Below are 22,286 nucleotides of genomic sequence, written 5' to 3'. Positions count from 1 at the left end.
TAAAACATACTCACAGCTTCGATTTTTAAATATATAGTAAGCAAATCTGAGTTAAGAAGTATTCCAAAATGAACAGAATTTGGAATTGCTAATGATAGGGAACAAACATATCAGTGTAAAAACTCTGGTGTGACTCTGCATCAGTTCATGGTCCACAAATTTGGATCTGAGACTCGAAACCAGAATAGGAAACTCGCTTGTTCTACTGGAGACCTGTTTGCTTCATTAATATATGGTTGTTTTTTAAAAAGCCTTGGGATTTATTGGCCCATTTAACTGAAGAGTCCAGAAATGGTTCCAAGCTTCAGGAAGAGTTGGATCGGGGCTCTGGCTTTCCTTCTCTCTGTTTCTTGTTTTTGCTGGCTTTGCACCCAGTCTGGCTTCCTTCGAGATTGCAAGAACACTTTTAGCAGTAGATGACTTGTTGGAAAGTGATCTTATGATTTCACTGTAGGTTTAATGCATTGTTTTACTATCCTTCAAAATCTAGCAGGTGCTGCATTTTTACACAAAGGTAAGAGTCTTTTACAAATGGTTCTTCAAAGCAACAAAGTGCTGAAACCCCAAACTTCCGGTGCTGGACAATGACTGAGGGTTACGTCATCATGGGTGCCATGGGTATCCTCCCTGTCTGGGCCCATGCGGTCTCTTCAAATTAGACGGTTCTGCTGCTCCCATGTCAGGGGAGTATCCAAGCCTCTGCTTTTTTGGACGCCCTGGCACCCAGGACTAACCCTTCTTACATTATTACCACGTGGCCACTTTTCTCCAGAGTCCTTCCATTATTGGTTCCTTTTAAGAATTTGAAAAATAAAGCAATGGATAGAGTAAAATATTAAGACCTATTTACTTTATTTTTTTTTTTTTAAGTTTAATTTTTTTAGTAATCTCCACACTCAGTGTGGGAATTGAACTCACAGCCCCGAGATCAAGAGTCACAAGCTCTTCTGCCTGAGCCGGCCACACGTCCTAAGACCTGTTTCTTTGGACATAGAGGACCCCTAAGCAATAATGTGAAAAGAAATGTCATGGGGGTCATTCTCTATTATTATATTTTAATATGTCGGGTTGTTCTATTTCTGGTCCGATTGTTAGGAAAATCAACTAACTTGTATGACTGCCTGAAATAGTATTGATGACATTTTCTCTCTGGCCTGGACTGTGTTTTTAGTGTGCAAAATCACGTATGTGTGTGGACTGTGTGTGGGCATGAGGGGATGGTCAAGGGAATAAGAATCAGGTCCTGCTGTTGAACTCTGCAGCAGGCAAGAGTTAACATTTACTAAGCACTGCTCTGTGCCAACCATGGTTTTGAGCTGTTTTATTTTTTTTTTAATTCTGTTTTTGGTTTTGAGCTTCTTACATATTTTTTTAAAAAGATTTCATTTATTTATTTGACAGAGAGAGAGATTACAAGTAGGCAGAGAGGCAGGAAGAGAGAGGGGGAAGCATGCTCCCTGCTGAGCAGAGAGCCTGACGTGGGGCTCGATCCCAGGACCCTGGGATCATGACCTGAGCCAAAGGCAGAGGCTTTAACCCATTGAGCCACCCAGGCGTCCTGCTTCTTACATATATTAACACATTTAATTCTCATAACCACCCAATGGTATGATATTGATCTTCTTCCCATTTATGGACAGAGAAACAACTTCAGAGAGGCAAGTATATTTCTCAAGGTTGCACAGCCCAGGGCCTATCTCCAAAGTCCGAGGACTGACCTGTGAGTGTGTACCTGGCTTCCAGCGCCCTCTCCCCTGAAGTATACAGCTTGATGTTCTCTGAGTGTGACAAAAGGTGTCTCCCGCCTCTATTCAGTGCCCTTTGAGAAGCCTTTTCTCTGAGAATGCCAAAGAATTACGGTTCAGTGTCAGGGAGAGAACAGCTTGCCCAAGCCTTTTCTCCTCCCCTACCCCTGAAACATTTCATTTCCTCCACTATAATGACCTTCTTTCCTTGCCATATAATTCAACATGCTTCAGATGCAGACAAAGTGCTACTACTTGATTCTTTAAAATACATTTTTCTGAGTATGGAAGAATTACACCCAAATTGGAAACTTTTGGAAAAAGGAAAACATGGGAATCTGTAAAGAACCACATAAAACACCCTAACACTCCTAATGCCATTAATATTTTTGTGCATTCTCTTCCAGCAGGCACGGCTTTGCATTTTGGTTAATCCATACATGTTTATGTCGTGAACATGTGTCCAGAATTCTTGAGGGTAACAACTGCTTTTTTTTTTTTTTCTTGTTCAACATTGTACTTCCAAACAAACTAGAATTTAAGTAAAAACCTGACATAAAAACGAACAAACAAAAAAACCCACAGTACTTCCAGGCCTAGCGCAGTACCTGACATAAAACAATGAGCATCTAATTAGTACTCTCTAATTATGTGATTTAATAAATAATTGTTGATTGAATGACTGACGTTATATACCCTCCAAAACTTTTTAAAGGCCAGATGATTATGAATCTCTGAAATAAAACATAAATGTGAGATCACATTAAGATAGCGCTTATGGGGCACCTGGTGGCCCAGTGGGTTAAAGCCTCTGCCTTTGGCTTGGGTCATGGTCTCAGGATGCTGGGATCGAGCCCCGCATCGGCTCTCTGCTGAGCGGGGAGCCTGCTTCCCCCCAGCCCCCCCCCCCCCCCCGCCTGCCTCTCTGCCTCCTTGTGATCTCTGTCAAATAAATAAATAAAATCTTTAAAAAAAAAAAAAAAGAGCTTAGCTTGTTTTCAAAGGTTTCCCCGACAGTGAAGGCAAAATGGTGCAACACAGAGAACGCAGGGGCAGGAGGGGGGCTGGCAGGCTCTAGCTCAGCTCGGCCGCTGCATATGCATTCTGCTCCTTAACACCACAGTTTCCGTATCTGTGATGTGAAGGGGTTGATTGGACTGCTTGCCAAGATGGCCTTCTATTTTTAAACTGTATCCTTTTCCCTCTTTGAAAGGCTGTTCCTCTAGTACATAAATACATTTTATTTCAAAACATTTAAGTCCTTCAGAATTATATCGGCTAAAACATTGAAATTTTCCTTTTACAAACACCGCCCACCCCCAATACCACTCTCCTGCCCAAAGGTTACAACTAGGGGCGCCTGGGTGGCTCAGTGGGTTAAAGCCTGATCTCAGGGTCCTGGGATCGAGACTTGCGTCGGGCTCTCTGCTCGCCAGGGATCCTGCTTCCCCCTCTCTCTCTCTGCCTGCCTCTCTGCCCACTTGTGATCTCTGTCTGCCAAATAAATAAATAAAAATCTTTATTAAAAAAATTAAAAAGAAACAAAGGTTACAACTAGAGCAGACGGATGTCTCTAAAGTCCTTCCACCCTTTTTCTATGCTTGTACATATGTCCAAATACAGATATGAAACTTAAAGAACCATACATGGAATCATATTATATGTATTATACCGAGAACTGCTTCCCGCCTGCTCCCCTCCATCCGTCTGCTATTTTCCCTACAAGATGTCTTTGGGGGTCTTTCTGAGTCATTTCATCTGGATTGACCTCATTTTGGTAAGATGGATGTAGCATCGGTGATTCAGGTATTCCACTAGCAATGGACGTGGGTTGTTTCCAGCTTTACACTATTAGAAACAATACCCTGTCCTGCCCAGGTCTTGCTTAAGGGTCTTGCTTAAGAGCATAAACTCTGCAATCACACTGCCTGTATTTGAATCCTGGTTCCACGACCTTGTGGCTGTTACTTAACCTCACTGTGCCTCTTTCCTCAACAAGGAAGAGAGATCACTGGGCTACTTTTAGAATCACGTTAGTCAATATACGTAGAGTTCTTCAAACTGGCACGTAGTAAGCGGTAAATGCTATTATCATTGCTGTGATCATTACATATGCCTTTATGCACATAGACAAGCCATTTCTGGGGAACTGGTTTCTGAAGATGGCATTGCTGGACTGAAGTTAAGCACGTTTGACACTCTGAAAGATTTTGCCGGATTGCCTTCCTAAATGTCTTCAACGGTTTCAACTTCTATCAACAGTGGTTGGGAGTGAGTATTCTACAGTGATCATTATCAATATTATGTGTTCGCCCTACTATTAGATATCTAGGCACCTTTCGAAATGTAGGCTAATTAGCCATTGTCCCTGTCATTTAGTGTCCTTTACTGTCAGACTGAAATGTAAGACTTCTGAGTACTATTCAGGCAAGTTTGGGCCGTTAGTTGTTACCAGGAAAGCTAGTGTCAGCGGTCTTAGGCTGCTCCCTGTCCATAGCCTGTACTGCCTCTCGTTAGTGGAACTTATGTGCCCCGAAACATGCCTGGTGATTGTTTTCTTTTGTGGGGTTAATTTAAAATTAAAATCTGTATTTATCTCAAAAAGAGCTAAAAACAAAAGCAGAACACAGAACAAGTATCAGGGAGTTAGTACACACTGTCAGAGTTTGAAGACTGTGGTTCGAGAAGTGTTAGACATTAGAGAGATGTGTCTGAGCTTGTCCCCTACAAAGTGCTGTGCAGTCTGATTCTGAGTCAGGACTGGGGCAGGCTGGGCTGAAGGATCGCTTCAGGCTCCACCTAGCCCTTTGGGATTGGCGCCCTGAAAACGGCCTGACAGCTCTCCAGTGCCCTCTTCTGGCAAAAATGAAGAGTTACATGCTTCCAAGAGAGCTGCACCTGCTTGGTCCCACCAGAGTATTTGTTTACAGAGTTAAGGTCAAAGAGTTAAAGGGAGAGGGAAAAATTCATGTTTCAAGAGAGGAGAAATTAAAGTACTTGAGAATAAATTGCTGACTGAAGTGCTGATTAATATTTATTTATTTATTCAATTGAGAAAACCAAGTGGAGAAACAAATACAACAGCATTTTGCAGAATCCCATCCCAAACGATAAAAACCAATCTCCACCATACAAAACTTCTAAAATTCCTAAATCCCCAGATGACTCATTTAGTGAGTACTTATTTAAATGCTTATCATGTGAGGAAATGTGAAAATAATAACGCTAGTTGCATTATGGATTCTCTAAAACTGTAGTTACTCCTCATTTCCCTGTGTTCCTTTTATCTGAATTGCTCTCTGTAAGTAACTCAGTGATGGAAAAAAGTTTCTTCCCTTTTCAATGTCAAAGTCCAATATTTTCCTTCTGACCTCCTTTGGATCTGTAGTCACTCAAATATCACCTATGGTGAGACCTACCCTCCTTACCCTGAGTAAAAATTATATCAAAACTCCTCCATCTCGGGGCACCTGGGTGGCTCAGTGGCTTAGAGCCTCTGCCTTCGGCTCAGGTCATGATCTCAGGGTCCTGGGATCGAGCCCCGCATTGGGCTCTCTGCTCAGCAGGGAGCCTGCATCCTCCTCTCTCTCTCTGCCTGCTTCTCTGCCTACTTTTGATCTCTGTCAAATAAATAAATAAAATATTAAAAAAAAAAAACCTCCTCCATCTCTGCTTCCTGCCATATGTTTTATCACTCTCAGAGGGTTTATTACTATAAATTTTACTTTTTCACATTTATTTTAATACACATACTATACAATTCACCCATTTCACACCTACAACTTAATGATTATTAGTGTGCTCTCAAAGTTGTGTAACCTTCATTACAAGCCATTATAGTATGTTCTCATCACCGCTAAAAGAACTCCAGGACCTCTTAGCAGGAAGATCTCATTTCCCTTTGAGCCATCTCACAGCCACTAATCCTGGGCAATCACTAATCTGCTTCCTGTCCTTAGAGATTTGCCTATTCAGGACATTTCATATACATGGAATCACACGTTCTGTGGGCTTTTGTGACTGAGTTCATTCCCTTAGCATGTTTCCAAGGTTCTTCTGTGCTGTGTGTATTGGTACTTGATTTCTTTTAATGGTCAAATAATATCCCTTATATGGAATATACCACATTTCCTTTGTCTGTTTATCAACTGATGGACATTTGAGTTCTTTTCATTTTTTGGCTATTGTAAATAATCTGCTCTCAACATTCTTGTGCAAGTTTTCATGTGAGCAAGTGTTTGTTTCTCTTGGGAATTTTACTTTAAAAAAAAAAGTTTATTGTTTATCTCCCTTATCCAGAATGCAAGCTAAGGGATTTTTGTAAGTTTTGCTCTATTCCCAGCACGTAACACCATGCCAGCCAGAGTAGGTGGACAATACGTATCTGTCGCATGAAACAACTTCTTTTCTCTTTTCTCTTTGCTACACGGGATCCCTCAGTTCCTCTTAATTCTGGTCCCAACTCTTCCCTTCAATTCAGGTTAGGCATCACTAGGGGGGAAGGAAGGTGAATCCTCCCAGTCTCTGCTGTCTGTCCATCCGTGTCCCCAGTCCCAGAGCTGGTTGTATTAGACCCCAGCCCCTGTTACATCTCTGTACTCATGTCCAGTAGATCTGTCTTCTCCTGATCCCAAGTCCCTATCCTACATGGAAATGAAACCGCGGGGAAACTCTGAGTCTGGGTGAATCTCTGAAATGTCAGTGAGTCTTATTCTTTTTTTAAAAAATGATTTTATCTGTTTGAAAGGAAAGAAGAGGCAGAGAGAGAGAGAGAGAGAGAGCCAGAGCATAGGAGCAGAGGGAGGGGCAGAGGGAGAAGCAAATTCTCCCCAGAGCAGGGAGACCATCAGGGCTGGACCCCAGGACCCAGAGATCTTGATCTGAGCCAAAGGCAGACGCTCAACTGACTGACCACCCAGGTGCCCCAAGTCTTATCTATTCTTGTTTTGTCTACAGCTAGGTGTTATTATTCGTAGGTGCTTTGCTTTTTCCCTCAAAGGCAAAAAAGAAAAAAGAAGATCTCAAAGAGTTAATGTTCAGAGATTGGAAGACTGAAAGACTGTTTCACAGTGACCTAGGAAGATAAGCTCTTTGTTTTTTAAAGAGGAAGAGAAGTTTTGATCAGAAATATTTTTCAGACAGACAATCATGAGTTTTGATTTTTTTTTTTTTTTAAATCCGAGAGAGAGTGAGCACAAGCAGGGGGCACAGCAGGTAGAGGGAGAAGTAGGCTTCCCTCTGAGCAAGGAGCCCAATGTGGGACTTGATCCCAAGACCTTAGGATCATGACCTGAGCTGAAGGCAGCCGCTTAACCAGCTGAGACACCCCGGCATCCCTAATGAGTTCTAATTTTTAAATAAGCTTTTTTTTTTTTTAAGAGATTTTATTTATTTATTTGACACACAGAGAGAGAGATAACAAGTAGGCAAAGAGTCAGGTAGGGAGAAAGGGGGAAGAAGGCTCCCCTCTGAGCAGAGAGCCCAATGGGGAACTCAACCCCAGGATCCTGAGATCATGACCTGAGCGGAAAGCAGAGGCTCAACCCACTGAGTCACCCAGGCGCCTCTTAAATAAGCTTTTGTATGTAGATCATTTGTATATTGGAGACAGCCTGTGGATTTAACTTAGAGGTCCCTCAGACCTGAAGAGAATAAAAGCCTGTGAATATTCCCCTTAATTTGTAGAATTTAACCCACATACAACTTATGGATATAACAAATCCACATAACATAGCCCACATACAAATGGACATAAAGATGAGTAGAACTGATCCTGGGTGGGCATCAAGGAAGTAAAACGCTAGGGGAGGAGAAGAACGGATACACATTTCACTCAGAAATTGGAAAAAAATATTGATTATACTTCTATAGTGGTACCATTCTTAAAACTTTTACTAGATATGTGCCAAGGACTGTGCTAAGTACTGGATTTAAAAATGTATCTGTCCCTGTACATGAAGGAATTTCAATGTTGATAATACTGTGCAGAAAGTACTCTGAGTGCACAGCGGAGAACAAGCTTAGTTCTCATGAGGGCTGGTGTATTGGAACCTGGCCTAGGAGAATTCTGACAGGTAGAGACAAACAGGAAGGGTTATTCAAGTTGAAGAAAACGGCATGAGCAAGGCACGACAATGGCTACTGGTCAGATCCCTGGAAACAAGAGAAAAAGAAAGATACCCAAGACTTGAGATTTCTCAAGTTCAATTCTGCCACAATCAGGCAGAAGGTCTTTGTGAGAAACAAGACAAGGCCAGCAGGTTTTGGCCATAAAGCCCAGTGTGGAAACTAGCCCGTATGCAGGAACCATAGACTCTCTTCTACCTCAAAGGCCGGCCTAGCTCAGTGTCTGTGCAAGCCAGGCCGCCGCCTGCCCTTTCCACCTGGGAACCCGCTCAGCAATCGTCCTCTTGTATCTCACCACTTCAATGGGAAGGAAGAGCCAATTCAAGGAAAAGCCTCCAAGAAGAAAGAAGGGAAATGAGTTTTTCAACCCCGAGATAGAGTACAGAGCTGGCTTCATGGAACACTCAAGGCCATGCCAGTGAGAATCACTAACCAAATGCAAGAGTCGTTTGAACTGCTCTGGGAAAGCAGAAGCTGACAGAACATCAGATGAGATGTGCTGCCGGCACGGCTCAAACAGCAGAAGGCCAAGGGCGCAGAAACTCCTTACCACAGACTGGTATTACAGCCCCATTTTGGCAAGGAAAAGGCCGTAAAGAGGAGGAGAAATTTACCTTGACTTCAGAGAAGTCAGAGAACCCAGGCAGTCTGGCCAGAGTCCATGCTCTCGACCATTCGTTTTTCAATATAACTTCCCCAAAGACGTGAATGGAGAGAAAGTGCTGGAGGAAAAGAAAGCTCAAAGACATGAGCCCAGTGAGATCAGCTACATGGACATTCAACAACTGTGCCTGTCTCCATCCCGCAAATCCCTTGAACCCCGGGCTTAGGGAGAGGATGGCTAAAACTCCCTATGTCCCATTAATACACGGAGCTAAAACCAACTGACTTCTAGACAGTAAGCTCAAGTGCTTGACTTACCTCTGTGTTAGAGGCCAATGGCTCAGAGGAGCCCACAGCAAGTGCACTTTACCAAAATAGAGTTCTATTCTTATAACGCAGTCTGACAACTCTGTGGAGTGGATGATCTGGTTTGCTTCCCCAAGCCTTCTTTTAGAACCAAGATATCCAGGGGCGCCTGGGTGGCTCAGTGGGATAAAGCCTCTGCCTTCAGCTCAGGTCATGATCTCACAGTCCTGAGATTGAACCCCGCATTGGGCTCTCTTCTCAGTGGGGAGCCTGCTTTCCCCTCTCTCTCTCTGCCTGCTGCTGCCTACTTGTGATCTCTCTCTGTCAAATAAATAAATAAAGTCTTGGGAAAAAAAAAAAAGAATCAAGATATCCAATCTCTTGGACGCTGAAAACTCGCTTCTAAAGCCCTCTCTGGGAGTTACCCTGCGCCAAAAGGTGCTGCTGCTACTCTGCATCGATTAGAATGGCCAGGACACAGACACCACCAAACGCTGGTGAAGATGTAAAGCAACAGGAACTCTCATTCATTGGTGGAGGGAACGCAAAAATGGCACAGCTGCTTTGGAAGACAGTTTGGCAGCTTCTTCAAAGGGAGCTACCACATCAGGGTCATGCCTCTCTCTGTGGGCAGCTCACCGCCAATGACAGGAAGATGCATGGATGTAAAGGGCCATCCCCCGCCAGAACTCAAAAGGGCCATCCTAGCCCAGAGCTTCCAGGATGAATGGCTGAGAACTCTGTTGCAAACTCATCATAGTTGCACAGTTCTCTTTGTCCATTCCTGATTCCCTCCTTCCCTTATAGATATCGTTCTCGAAAGCACCTCCCCAAATTCTCCTTATGGAAATCATTGTCGCTTATCCCTCCCAGGAGACCCAAGCTAAGACAAACAGTAAGGAAGCAGATTATAAAATGACATGTTGGAGCTGAATCACCTTCTAGACCACCATCAAGGAGGACGCTGTCATTGGTGGTCCATGGTATACTGATGGCTCTTAGCACGCTGTGTCATTGCAATTATTCCAACTTCTGCTGTGGGTGAGAGGGACAAGAACGCCCTGGTGGTCCGATGTCAGGAACTGGAATGGTTTGGTGGAGGCAGTGTTGTAAGGACGATGGACTCAATGTTCTCTTGCTGAGGATTATGTATTTACTGGCATAAGACAAAGAAATGCCGCGATAACCAATTTAAGGTGAAGTGTCAAAGCCAGAAAGGCCTCCACTGCGGCACATAAAGAGACTCATCTATAGCTGAAAGGCAGGAAAAAACATGGGCTCTGGGGTTTTTATGAGGATAAGTTCCAGGGATGCCTGGGTGGTTTGGTCAATTAAGTGTCTGACTTCAGCCCCAGGTCATGATCTCAGGGTCCTGGGGTTGAGCCCCGCGCCTTGAGCGCCAGGCTCAGTGGGGAGTCTGCTTGAGAGTCTCTCTCCTTTTCTTCCTCCCCTTCCCCGTTCATGTTCCCTCTCTCAAATAAATAAAATCTTAAAAAAAAAAAAAGGCGGGGGGGGGGGGGGAATGGAGTTCCAAGGAAGGGTGAGTTCTCAGAGGCAGGATTGCTAAACCAGTCAGTCTCTGATTGGGAAAGAGAGACCCTGAGCCTTGGTATGAGGATATCCTGGTTGATGCAATGGGAGATACTGAATCCCTTGAATCCTCTGAGCTCACTTCTCCCCACTGAAAGCTAGAGTCCCCCGTGCTTGCAGATGACACATAGGCTTCTGCCTTGGAAAACTACATGCACCACTGAGGGCCTACCCCATACCCCCTCCAGCCCACCAGTCCAATAAATAGGGTGAAGACACAACCTAACCCAGCCAGAGATGTACTGCGTCCAGCCAGAGAGGACTGACCAACATGTACTGGCATGACCGAGGAAAGTTTATGTGGGAGTGGATACAGAGGGTGCTAGATCAGAGAGTGGAATATCAAGTTAGATAAGGGAGAGTCTCTCGGTATGCTTAGAATTCAGCTACTTATACACATAACATACATGACCCTCTGTGAGATGGCTTTTGTATATTTCTCCAACCTGAGGTTTTGTCCCAGTTTGCCCCCGCTAATCCAGCCATACTAAGCTACCGAGACCAAATTCTTTTACCCTTCTGTAAAATCACTAATGACTCTCTGCCTGGAAAGTTTATCCTACTCCATCTCCCATTCTATTCCTAGCTGAGGTGTCTATAATCTACTATTTCATAACACAGTCCATCTGAGAATTATATCTGCTAATGGAAGTAGAAATTCATACACATCCTTTTTGGGAAACAACTTGGCAATACTAGCAGTCTTAAAATGTTTACACATCCTGACTTGGGAATCCCACTTTTCCCTGGGGGGTGAGTGTGGGGGATACAAAATACAGGCAAAATTTAAGTACAAATGTATCAAAATGGCATATTCATTATTATGGAAATTAATGTAGCTCAAACACCTAAAAGTATGGGTTTATGGAAATTATACACAGCTATTGGAAATAATGTACTTAAATAATTTGCAATAAGAAAATGCTTAGCCTAAATAAAAGATTAATGAAAAAGTTAATATGATCTAAACTATGTAATAATGTGATAGGAAAAACTATCGAAAGAAAATATTCCAAAATCTAACAGTAGTTATTGCCAAGCATTGGAAGTACAACTGATTTAAAATTCCTTCTATTTCAAAATGACACAGATATTGCTTTCATGATCAAGACTCAGCTTAAGTGTCACTTCTGGGAAGAAAGATCTTTTTTCCCATAAAGGGGTTAGAAAAAAAAAAAATATATATATATACACACACACACACTTGCAGAATATATGCTTGCAGAATACACACACACACACACATGTGTTTTTTTAAATTTTTTTTTTAAGATTTTATTCATCCATTTGACAGAAAGAGATCACAAGTAGGCAGAGAGGCAGGCAGAGAGAGCGGGGGAAGCAGGCTCCCTGCTGAGCAGAGAGTCTGACGTGGGGCTCGATCCCAGGACCTTGGGATCACAACCTGAGCCAAAGGCAGAGGTTTAACCCACCAAGCCACCTAGCACCCCTAAATACATTTTTAAAATCAGGGTCCTTCCCCAACACAATAATCTATTAACCCATCTGCACCCAGAACTCAGTCTTTTATTTCTAAAACTTTGACATCTATGTGTTACCTGGCACATAGCAGGTTCCTACAAATATCTGCTTGGGTTTGGTTTGGTTTGGTTTGGTTTGGTTTGGTTTGTTTTTTTTTTTTTTTTTTGAAAGAAGCTATTGTTGTTTTTAAACTTTTGACTAGGACAAGTGGTCTCTGTTACTCTGAATCTAATGACAATGTACTAAAATGTCTTAAAAAACAAACTTTTTGAAGAAATGCTAGAGTAAATAGATTTTACTTTCAGTAAGTGAAGTCTGTAGCTAAGTACAATTTTAAACAAAATCCAAGACTCCTGACAAAGGGAATAAACATAGAGTCAAATGTGATAAATGGAATTATTCCCTGAACATGATATTAAGTCTAATATTTTCCTCAAAATAAACTCCAAATTTAACACAGTGTTCTTCCAGATGAGTGTGAAGGAAGGCAGGTGTTTTCCCAATGCTGTTCGTTGTGGGAGCTGTTGGCCCTGGTGCAGTTTTTTCACAGCTAGAGAGCAAACAGAAGTTATTCCAACCCGCTCTATGCACATTTAATAGTTATATAACAGAAATGAGTGGTCTCTGTTCTTCTCCAAAATGTATTATCTTTTTTTTTTTTTTTAAAGATTTTATTTATTTGTTTGAGTGAGAATGAGTGAGAGAGAGCATGAGCGAGGAGAAGGTCAGAGGGAGAAGCAGACTCCCCAAGGAGCTGGGAGCCCGAGGCGGGACTCGATTCTGGAAGTCCGGGATCATGACCTGAGACGAAGGCAGTCGTTCAATCAACTGAGCTACCCAGGCGCCCTCCAAAATATATTATCTCGAGCAGACTTTTATTGTGAGGGTATTCTTAGTTTGCACACATTCCTCCCAGCTGGAAATTTTAATCTGCTTGAATAGTTACATGATATAAAAATGTAATGATTTGAGCAGCAAAACAGAGACATGAAAGGAGACTAACCTACCCTTTTTGGCAAAATGTGTCTTGTTCAAAATGTAAAGGCAGATTTATATTGGGAACCGTGTGAATAGGTTGGGGAAAATCTAGATCGCTGGATTTGTCACTGGAGTGTCCTTTGGTCATAAGCAGAGGGTTCCACTTACTACATGTCCCCAGCGTAAAACTGAATTTTCTTTCAGATTGTGTTTGTGCAGATGTGCGTGTGTGCAGTGTAGGCGGCGCATGAGTTAGGTCACGATGACCTTGGGGTGACTCACAAGCACCCTGAAAACGGAGGGGATCCTGGGGAGAGAATTCTCACTTGGGTAGGTCCAAGGGGAGCGGCGTCGGGTTAGGGCGAGCGCCCTGCGCCCGGGCGCCACCTAGCGGGGGCGCCGCACTGAACGCCACGCGGTCCACCCCCGCCCCGCCCTGCAGCGTCCGCGCCCCCGCACCACCCTGCAGACCGCGGCCCCCTTCACCCCGCCCCCGCCTCCACCCATCCCCCAACTCACCGGGCCCTGCGCCCCTCGAGGCCCCGCGCTCGTTGCGGGCTGCGCCGGCGGCGCTCGCTCATTGGCCAGCGGGCTGAGAGCGGGAAAAGCGACTAACGGCCGCAGCTGGTCCTCGCGGTGTGAGGAGATGGCGTCGGGGGCCAGGGCTTCCGCGCCGGAGGACTCCGTCCGAACCGTCAGCCCCGGCAGGCGAGGCGAAAAGGGGGTGTCCGCGCCCACCGGGGACTCGGTGTTGGTGGGGACCCTGAAGAGCGCCGCATCCCCGGTGCGGGCGGTGGCGGCGTCCCCGCGGCCAGTGAAGGGGAAGGCGGGCCGGGAGGCGGCGCGGCGGCGGCTGCAGCTGCTGCCCGCGGCTCAGGCCGAGGGCGACGGCGAGGGCGAGGGCGAGGGCGCGGAGGAACAGCAGGAGGAGGAGGAGGAGGAGCCCCTTCTGTCGGTGCCCGAAGAGGATGAAGAGGAGGCGCAGCCGCTGCCCCCGGTCTGCGTGTCCCCCATGAGGGGGATGTGGCGCGACGAGAAGGTGGCGCTGTACTGCGACGAGGTGCTGCAGGGCTGTAAGGTGAGGGCCGGCCTGCGGTTCCGAGGAGGACGTGGGCTCGCATTTGGGGGGCCTCCGCCGGGCCAGAGGCACCCGGCCTGGCCCAGAGCCAGTTACCGTTGGCTTTTCCCGCACCCAAACCACTGTCAGTGAGGGGGGCAGCCCTGGTAGAGCGTTTGCCGGGTTTCTGGCAACTTCCAACAGATGAAGATCGCTAGGCCTTAGTCAGTGCCCCCGTGGACGTCTTAGATCGACAGGCCTTATCGGTGCCCAGGTTTGCGTCTCAGTTCTCTCATTTAAGGACTCGTGTCCACACGTGAGGATACCGTGACCTAGCCTTGACTTTGACCTGACAGTGCTGCACGGGTGTACACTCGATGTACATCCCAGACCGTCCGGGATGTTTCGTATCCAGGATACACGTACCTCGTAACACTGCAGAGAACAAATATCTTGTTTCTAGCCTTTTTTTTTTTTTTTTTAAGTTATAGAAGAATTTGTGTACAAAGATATTGGACACTGGTATGTATTAGAATTAAAAATTAGAAACTAGGGGCGCCTGGGTGGCTCAGTGGGTTAAGGCCTCTGCCTTCAGCTCGGGTCATGGTCTCAGGGTCCTGGGACCCGAGGCCCGCATTGGGTTCTCTGCTCAGCCGGGAGCCTGCTCCCCTCCCCGCCCTCCCCCGCCCCCCCGCCCTCCCCCTCCCCCCCCCCCCCCCGCTCTGCCTACTTGAGATCTCTTGTCTGTCAAATAAATAAATAAATAAAAATCTTTTTTTAAAAATTAGAAATTAAATTTCTGACTATGGGGCAATAAAGAACTTATGGCTGCATATAGTGGCGACCCATGCAGAGCAAAAAATTGGGTTTTCAAGAACATTAGTTATATCTTACACCATAATATTAGAAAAAAAAACCCAGGAGACAAAACAAAATATAATTCATATGCAGGATGAATACAAGCACAGAAAAATGACTGGAAGGAATTAGCAACAATGGTTATTTGGGCTGTCAGGATCAGGAGTGGGTTTTGTTTTCCTTACAGGTTGTGCATTTTTCAGATTTTCTGTAGGTGAGCCGTATTTTACAATCGGATGAAAATTTTATTTCTAAGAACACATTTAACATAAAACTAGGACAGTATTAATGGCCAAGTTATATCTGATAATGAGGGTTGGAGAAGAGGAAGTCTCTGAAAGGCAACTGAAATACTTTTATAGAAAATTTTGTGCCATTAATCAGACTGGTTCTAATGGCTGAGTTTCACAATAGCTTTCCTGATGATTATCATCCTTGAGGTAACTGAATTTTAAAGAAATCAAATGGGTAGTTTTTTTTGAATGCTTAATATGCTCATTTGTTTTATAGAATGGAGTGCTGTTTTAAATTTTTATGTACTGTTTTAAATAGGTTACTGTATCTTTAAAGTTCAGAAAAATAATTGCTGTTTTTTAAAAGAGATAATTACTATTTTTAAATGTATAATTACAGTTCTTCTCAGTGGATTAATAAAACAAATTACTTAAAAAATAACAAGTAGATGTTTCAGCACTGAATTACTCTATTGAGTGAGTGGATCTCTTTTAAGTTAATTTTTATGATATTTTCCAGTAAACATTGATTCAATTAAAATCTGTTACTTTCCAGGTAACAGATAACTGTTTTTTAATTATTTAAGGGTGTATCCATCTCAAATTTAAATAGAAATCAGTAAAAATATTTATATACTAATCTATAATTTTATATGCTTACACATTTTCTCTTTTGCTAGGCAGAAGATGCTGATGAAGCTATGAGTAAATATCTATCAGAAAAATTAAAGTTGAAGGACAAATGGTTTGGAGTCTGGAAGACAAATCCTGAGTTATTCTTTGTGAAATATGAAGAAGCTTCTATCCCTTTTGTTGGTATACTGGTTGAGGTAAGTAACTTTTACCTGAGCTTTGTTCTTTTGAGTGAAATTATTAGTTCTTTTGAAGACCAAAATATGACCTTACTAATTTGGGGCTTTGATTCTTAAAAGCAGGCTGACAAAAGTTATGTCTATTTTAATTTTCTAAGCAGATTAATAGCGTAAAAAGAAAGGGGGATATTAGCATCTATTTACCTGGGCACAGTTAATTATTAAATGGAATCTAGTGCAACTGCTTAGTTTCAACTGCTCACATAGCAAAAGTGCATTTCTTTAAATTACTAATTTAGGCTTTAACAGACTTGGGCCTTCTTTTTCCATCATTTGCCTTTAAACTTCATTTATCTGAATTATGAGGTTTAGGTAGAATAAGACAGGAAAAAAATGGATTAGAAAACTATTGGCAAAATTTGAAATTTCCCATGAAAAGTACCCTTTTAGTATAATACATCAACCTCCAGGCCTTCATCTGGTAAGATTTTACTTTTTTAGGTCTATAGGTTAAATACTGTAGCATATTTGATGTCATAAGTTGCCCTTAAAGATTAATTTTCCCTGTATAGACATTAATATCTATAATCACAAATGGTATCCCTACCTCAGATATTTCAAATCTGTTGTTTTGGTTACCAGAAAAATTTGTGTTTGAAATTCATTATATTGCACACTACCTGAAAATAATTCACTTCTATGTGCTATGGAAAAGTAAGTTAGTGGTATTTTTACAGATAAAAAAAGGCTTTTTTTTTTTTTATCGTAGAGACTATACAAAAAATATAATAGAGACTTGGGATTAGTTTTTCAATAATATTCTGTTTTTAGTGTTTCTTTGAGTTTTGCTCAACCTCAGATTTTGAGTAACTTTTTCCCGGAACTTTCGTAACTCCTCTGGACTTTTTTTCACATAGATAAGAGGAGGTGTACTACATTGATATCTTTAACATTTTGTTGGGGGGGGGTTTAGTCAAGTTTTACGTGGAAGCCTGACATACACAACACATTAAAGCAGGACATTTCTGACTGAAATAAAGGGGATGGCATTCTAGCAATTAAAAAAAGGGGGGGGGATGGCTTTTCTTCTAACACCTCATGATAGCCCCTATACGCCATAAATCCTTGAAAGATTCTTAAACTTATGTGAAAACTCACTGGATTAGATTATCTAGAAATTATATCAAGTTCTAAGGTTTTACATGTAATACACTGATTATTTGCTCTCTTTCTTACTCCAAAAATAACAAGATTATAGATAATTAGATTGCTAGAATCCTCTAGGGATTGCCCATTCTCTAGAGATTGCCAATGTCCTGTAAATACTAGAAAGATAGGAAGAAAAGGGGAGAACAGAGCAAAAAGCAGAATAGTATATTGGCAGATTCTAATTTTTTTAATTACATGGCAGTAAAACTAGCTCTTAAGGTAGTGCTGCACAATTCAGATGTTGTTTTGTCTGCCAAAGCTGCTTAAATCTTACTTGAAGTATCAATAGTTGCTATATGATATTCCTTGTTCTGAAGTCACAATAATTTATTTCTATGGACTTCATTCTCTTTTTCTTTAGATGCTCAGTTTTCTGTTGCTGCTGTATGAATTTACTATAAGTTTGGTGACAATACAAATTTGTTTTCTTACACTTCAATAGAAAAAATCTGACATGGACCCAGTGAGGTAAAATCAAGATATAGGCAAGACTGCATTCCCTTTTGGAGGCTCTAGAAAAGAATCTGTTTCCTTGTCTTGTCCAGCCTCTAGAAGCTTCCTGCATTCCACGACTTCTGGCCCCCCTCTTCATCTTCAAAGTCTTCCTTAGATTCTACCTGTTTGGTTCTTGGCAGGCTGAAAAAGTGCATGTCCTTTAAGATTTATTATTACAATGGGCCCAACTGGGTAATTCAGGATAACTTTCCCATCTCAACTCCTTAACCTTAATTACACCTGCAAAGTCCCTTCTACTATGTAAAGTAATATTAATATATTAACAGGTTCCAAGTATAAAGACATGAATGTCTTTGAGGGCCATTATTCTGGCTACTACAGATTCACTCAATGATAAAAAAATTTGGAAATATTTGATTGGAAGAAAACGTGGCATATCCTTAATCTTGGTTACAAAATGGTCCAGAAATTAAGGGAACTTTTTTATAACCTCTGTAAAAAGCAGTCTGCCAAAATATATTAAGCATTTTAAAGTAAGGGCGCCTGGGTGGCTCAGTTGGTTAAGCATCTGCCTTCCAGTCAGGTCATGATCCCAGAGTCTTAGGATTGAGCCCCCATTGGGCTCTCTTCTCAGTGGAGAATCTGCTTCTCCCTCTCTCTGCTGCTCTGCTTACTTGTGCGCTTTCTCTCTCTCTCCCTCTCTGTCAAATAAAATCTTAAAAAAAATTTAAGTAGTTCACTCATTATATGTCAGTTATCTCAATAAAGCTAGAAAAAATAAAAATAACAAAAATAAATAGACCCCATTGCACGTAAAAACAAATAAACAAAAATGAAAAAGTTTGCTTAATTTCTAGAAATTTAGTCTACAGAAATCAGATATGCAGAAAAAGATTTATATATTGAGTGATCACAGTGATATTTAAAAAATTAAATATTAGTAATATCATAAAACTTCAATAATAAGATGCTGGCTAAATAAATGATATAGCCATAAAATGGAATATTATATAGCCATAAAACATATTAACAAAAAACTTTTAATGATTTAGAAAAGCACTCATTATATATGTATGATAAAATAAAAGATTACAGGGGCACCTGGATGGCTCAGTGGGTTAAAGCCTCTGCCTTCGGCTCAGGTCATGATGCCAGCATCCTGGGATCAAGCCCAGCACTGGGCTCTCTGCTCAGCAGGGAGCCTGCTTCCCTCCCTCTCTCTCTGCCTACTTGTGATCTCTGTCAGATAAATAAATAAAATCTTTTAAAAATAAAAATAAATAACTAGATATTCAGTATGATCCAATTATGTAAATTATATAAGGACATAGGAATAAAACTAGAAGATAAAAAGGTTAACAGTAGTTGGTGTATTATGGTTGATTTGTAAACATTTTGTACAAAGAGCATGTGTAGACACTATCAATAAATTCAGAGAATCTATTTAAGTTTTATTCAAATTCTAGTTAGTTAACATACAGTGTAATACTAGCTTCAAATGTACAATATAGTGATTCAACACTTCCCTACAACAGCCAGTGCTTGACTTGCCGCAACAAGTGCTCTCTTTAATCCTTATCACTTATTTGACTTATTCCCCACCCGACTCACCTTCCCTCTGGTTCCCATCAGTTTGTTCTCTATAGTTAGGAGTCTTTTTCTTGGTTTGCCTCTCTCTCTCTTTTTTCCCTCTTTGCTTGTTTGTTTTATTTCTTAAATTCCCATATAAGTGAAATCATGTGGTACTTGTCTTTCTCTGACTGACTTATTTTACTTCGCATAACACCCTCTAGCTTCATCCATGTCTTTGCAAGTGGCAAGATTTTGTTCTTTTTTATGGCTGAGTAATATGCCATTGTATATATGTACACACATATATATATACACATATGTATATACACCAATCATCTTTATCCATTCATCAATTGATGGACACTTGGACTGTTTCCATAATTTCGCTATTGTAGATAATGCTGCTTGAAACATTGGGGTGCATGTATCCCTTTGACTTAGTATTTTTGTGTTCTTTAGGTAAATATTTAGTAGTGCAATTGCTGGATCATAGGGTAATTCTATTTTTAGCTTTTTGAGGAACCTCCATACTGTTTTCCAGAATGGCTGCACCATGAAAATAGGAAAAAAGCAAAGCTGGAGGCATCACAATTCTGGACTTCAAGTTATATTACAAAGCTGTAGTGATTAAAATAGTATGGTACTAGCACAAAAATAGACACCACAGATCAACAGAACAGAACAGAAAACACAGAAATAAACCCACTAGTATATGGTCAATTAATCTTTGACAAAGCAGGAAAGACTATCCAATGAAAGAAAGACACTCTCTTTAACAAATGGTATTGGGGAAACTGGGCAGCAACATGCAAAAGAATGAAACTGGACCACTTTCTTATACTATTCACAAAAATAAATTCAAAATGAATTAAAGACCTAAATGTGAGACCTGAAACCATAAAAATCCTAAAAGAGAATATAAGTGGTAATTTCTCTGACATCAGCTATAGCAACATTTTTCTAGATACGTCTCCTCTGAGGTAAGGGAAACAAAAGCAAAAATAAGTAGCTAGGACTACATCAGAATAAAAAGGTCATGCACGGAAAAGGATATAAGCAACAAAACTAAAAGACAACCTATGGAATGGGAGAAGATATTTGCCAATGATATATCTGATAAAGAGTTAATATCCACAATACAAAAATTATACAACTCAACACACAGAAAACAATCCCATTAAAAAATGGGCACAAGACATGAACAGACAATTCTCCAAAGAAGACATGGCAAACAGACACATGAAAAGATGCTCAAACTGATCATGAGGGAAATGCAAATCAAAACTACAAAGAGATAGCACCTCACATCTGTCAGAATGGTTAAAATAAAAAACAAAAGAAACAACAGTGTTGAGGATATGTAAAAAAAGGAACCCCCACACACTGTTGGTGGGAATGCAACCTGGTGCAGCCATTGGAAGACATTATGGTAAAGGTTCCTCAAAAAATTAAACATAGAAATAGTTTTGAATTAGTATTTTGTATTTTGTATTTATTGAGTAAATACCCAATAGTGTATTGCAGAATTATTTACAATAGCTAAATTAGGAAGTGGCCCAAATGTGCTGTGATAGATGAAAGGATTAAGACAATGTGTGTATATATATTCACAATGGAATATTATATAGACACAAAAAGAATGAAATCTCATTTGCAACAACATAGATGGATCTAGAGAGTATAATGCTAAGTGAAGTAAGTCAGTCACAGAAATACAAATACCATATGATTTCACTCATATGTGGAATTTAAGGAAGAAAACCAGAGACAAACCAAAAACAAACTCTGAATTACAGAAAACAAACAGATGTTTATCAGAGGAGAGGTGGGTTGGGGGATGGGTGAAATAACTGCAGAGTAATAATGTTTCCTTTTATGAGCTCTGAACAATATAGGGAATTGTTGAGTCATTGTGTTGTGCAACTGAAACTAATATAACGTTATTAACTACACTGGAACTAAAAGAAAGAAAAGAAGGAAATGAGAGGAGAAGGGAGAGGAAGGAAGGGAAGGAAAGGAAAAAAGAAAGAAAAAAAAGGAGAGGGAAAAGGGGAGGAAGGGTTTTGAAAAATTGTATTTTATTTAGTATTGACCTATAATTTGTGTGTGGTTAAAGAGGTCATAAAATTTAAAAGAAGAAATTTTGTAAGCAGATGATGTGTGAGGAAAAAATCCTGTGGTTTATTTTGATTTGTAATTACAAATTTTATATTTATCTTAGGTAACTTGTAAACCACACCAAAGCTCATCATCTTGTTTCAAAGTTACTGTATCTGTTGCTGAGCCCTTTTCCTCTAACATTGCAAATATTCCAAGAGATTTGGTCAATGAGATTTTAGAAGAACTGGAGCATAGTGTGCCTCTCTTGGAAGTATACCCTGTTGAAGGACAAGATTCTGATATACATGATATTGCTCTGGCCCTGGAAGTTGTAAGGTATTAAATCTTTTTACCTCTTAAAAATTATCATATTCAAAAAGTTAATGTGTAAATATACAAGTGCTTCATAAATAGTTACTGATTTCATTTTTACCCACTGCTGAATTCAATTTGTCCATTTTTTTAAAGTTTATTTATTTATTTTAAGTAATCTCTACACCCAACATGGGGCTTGAACTCATGACTCCAAGATCAAGAGTCACATGTTTTGGGTGCCTGGGTGGCTCAGTGGGTTAAAGCCTCTGCCTTCGGCTCAGGTCATGATCCCAGGGTCCTGGGATCAAGACCCGCATTGGGCTCTCTGCTCAGCAGGGAGCCGGCTTCCTCCTCTCTCTCTGCCTGCTTCTCTGCCTGCTTGTGATCTCCATCTGTCAAATAAATAAATAAAATCTTGAAAAAAAAAAAAGAGTCACATGTTTCACTGACTGTGTCAGCCAGGTGCTCTTGTTCATTTTTAATGAACATATTTGTAACTCTTTTAACATTTTCTTTTTTTTTTCTTTTAACATTTTCTTGAAGAAGTATTATATATGGGCAATGAAAATTCTGCCATTCTTTGATCTTGATTTTTCAAAAATTGATGAAAAAAATGCTAGACACAAGTAACATTAAATTTTGTTCACATTCAAGCATCTTAAATATATTAGATTTTATGTTTCACATGTAAAGGCATTACAAATACTAGATGTCATCATCTACATTATGATTGCTCCTTAAAAGCTGATACAATATGAGAGAAGCTGTCCAAAAATATAATACAGAGTATTTGGGGGCATATTTTTCTTTTTCTTTTTTCTTTTTTTTTTTAAAGATTTTATTT

The 22,286-nt window shown here is 41.0% G+C and overlaps 1 protein-coding gene across 1 annotated transcript in view; it reads left to right on the top strand.

Moving 5' to 3' along the window:
* The first annotated feature begins 13,344 nt into the window (after nucleotides 1-13,344).
* Nucleotides 13,345-22,286, top strand: part of SHCBP1L (SHC binding and spindle associated 1 like) — a 31,162-nt gene continuing 22,220 nt past the window's right edge. The window contains exons 1-3 of the mRNA XM_032319203.1: nucleotides 13,345-13,908; nucleotides 15,659-15,808; nucleotides 21,249-21,463. Coding sequence (XP_032175094.1) covers nucleotides 13,477-13,908; nucleotides 15,659-15,808; nucleotides 21,249-21,463 — 797 coding nt within the window. The 5' untranslated portion in view covers nucleotides 13,345-13,476. The remainder of the gene's footprint in view (nucleotides 13,909-15,658; nucleotides 15,809-21,248; nucleotides 21,464-22,286) is intronic.

The sequence above is a fragment of the Mustela erminea genome, chromosome 17, assembly GCF_009829155.1.
Source record: "Mustela erminea isolate mMusErm1 chromosome 17, mMusErm1.Pri, whole genome shotgun sequence".
NCBI lineage: Eukaryota > Metazoa > Chordata > Mammalia > Carnivora > Mustelidae > Mustela > Mustela erminea.
The sequence above is the reverse complement of the archived record's forward strand: the minus strand, read 5'-3'. Positions and strand labels throughout refer to the sequence as shown.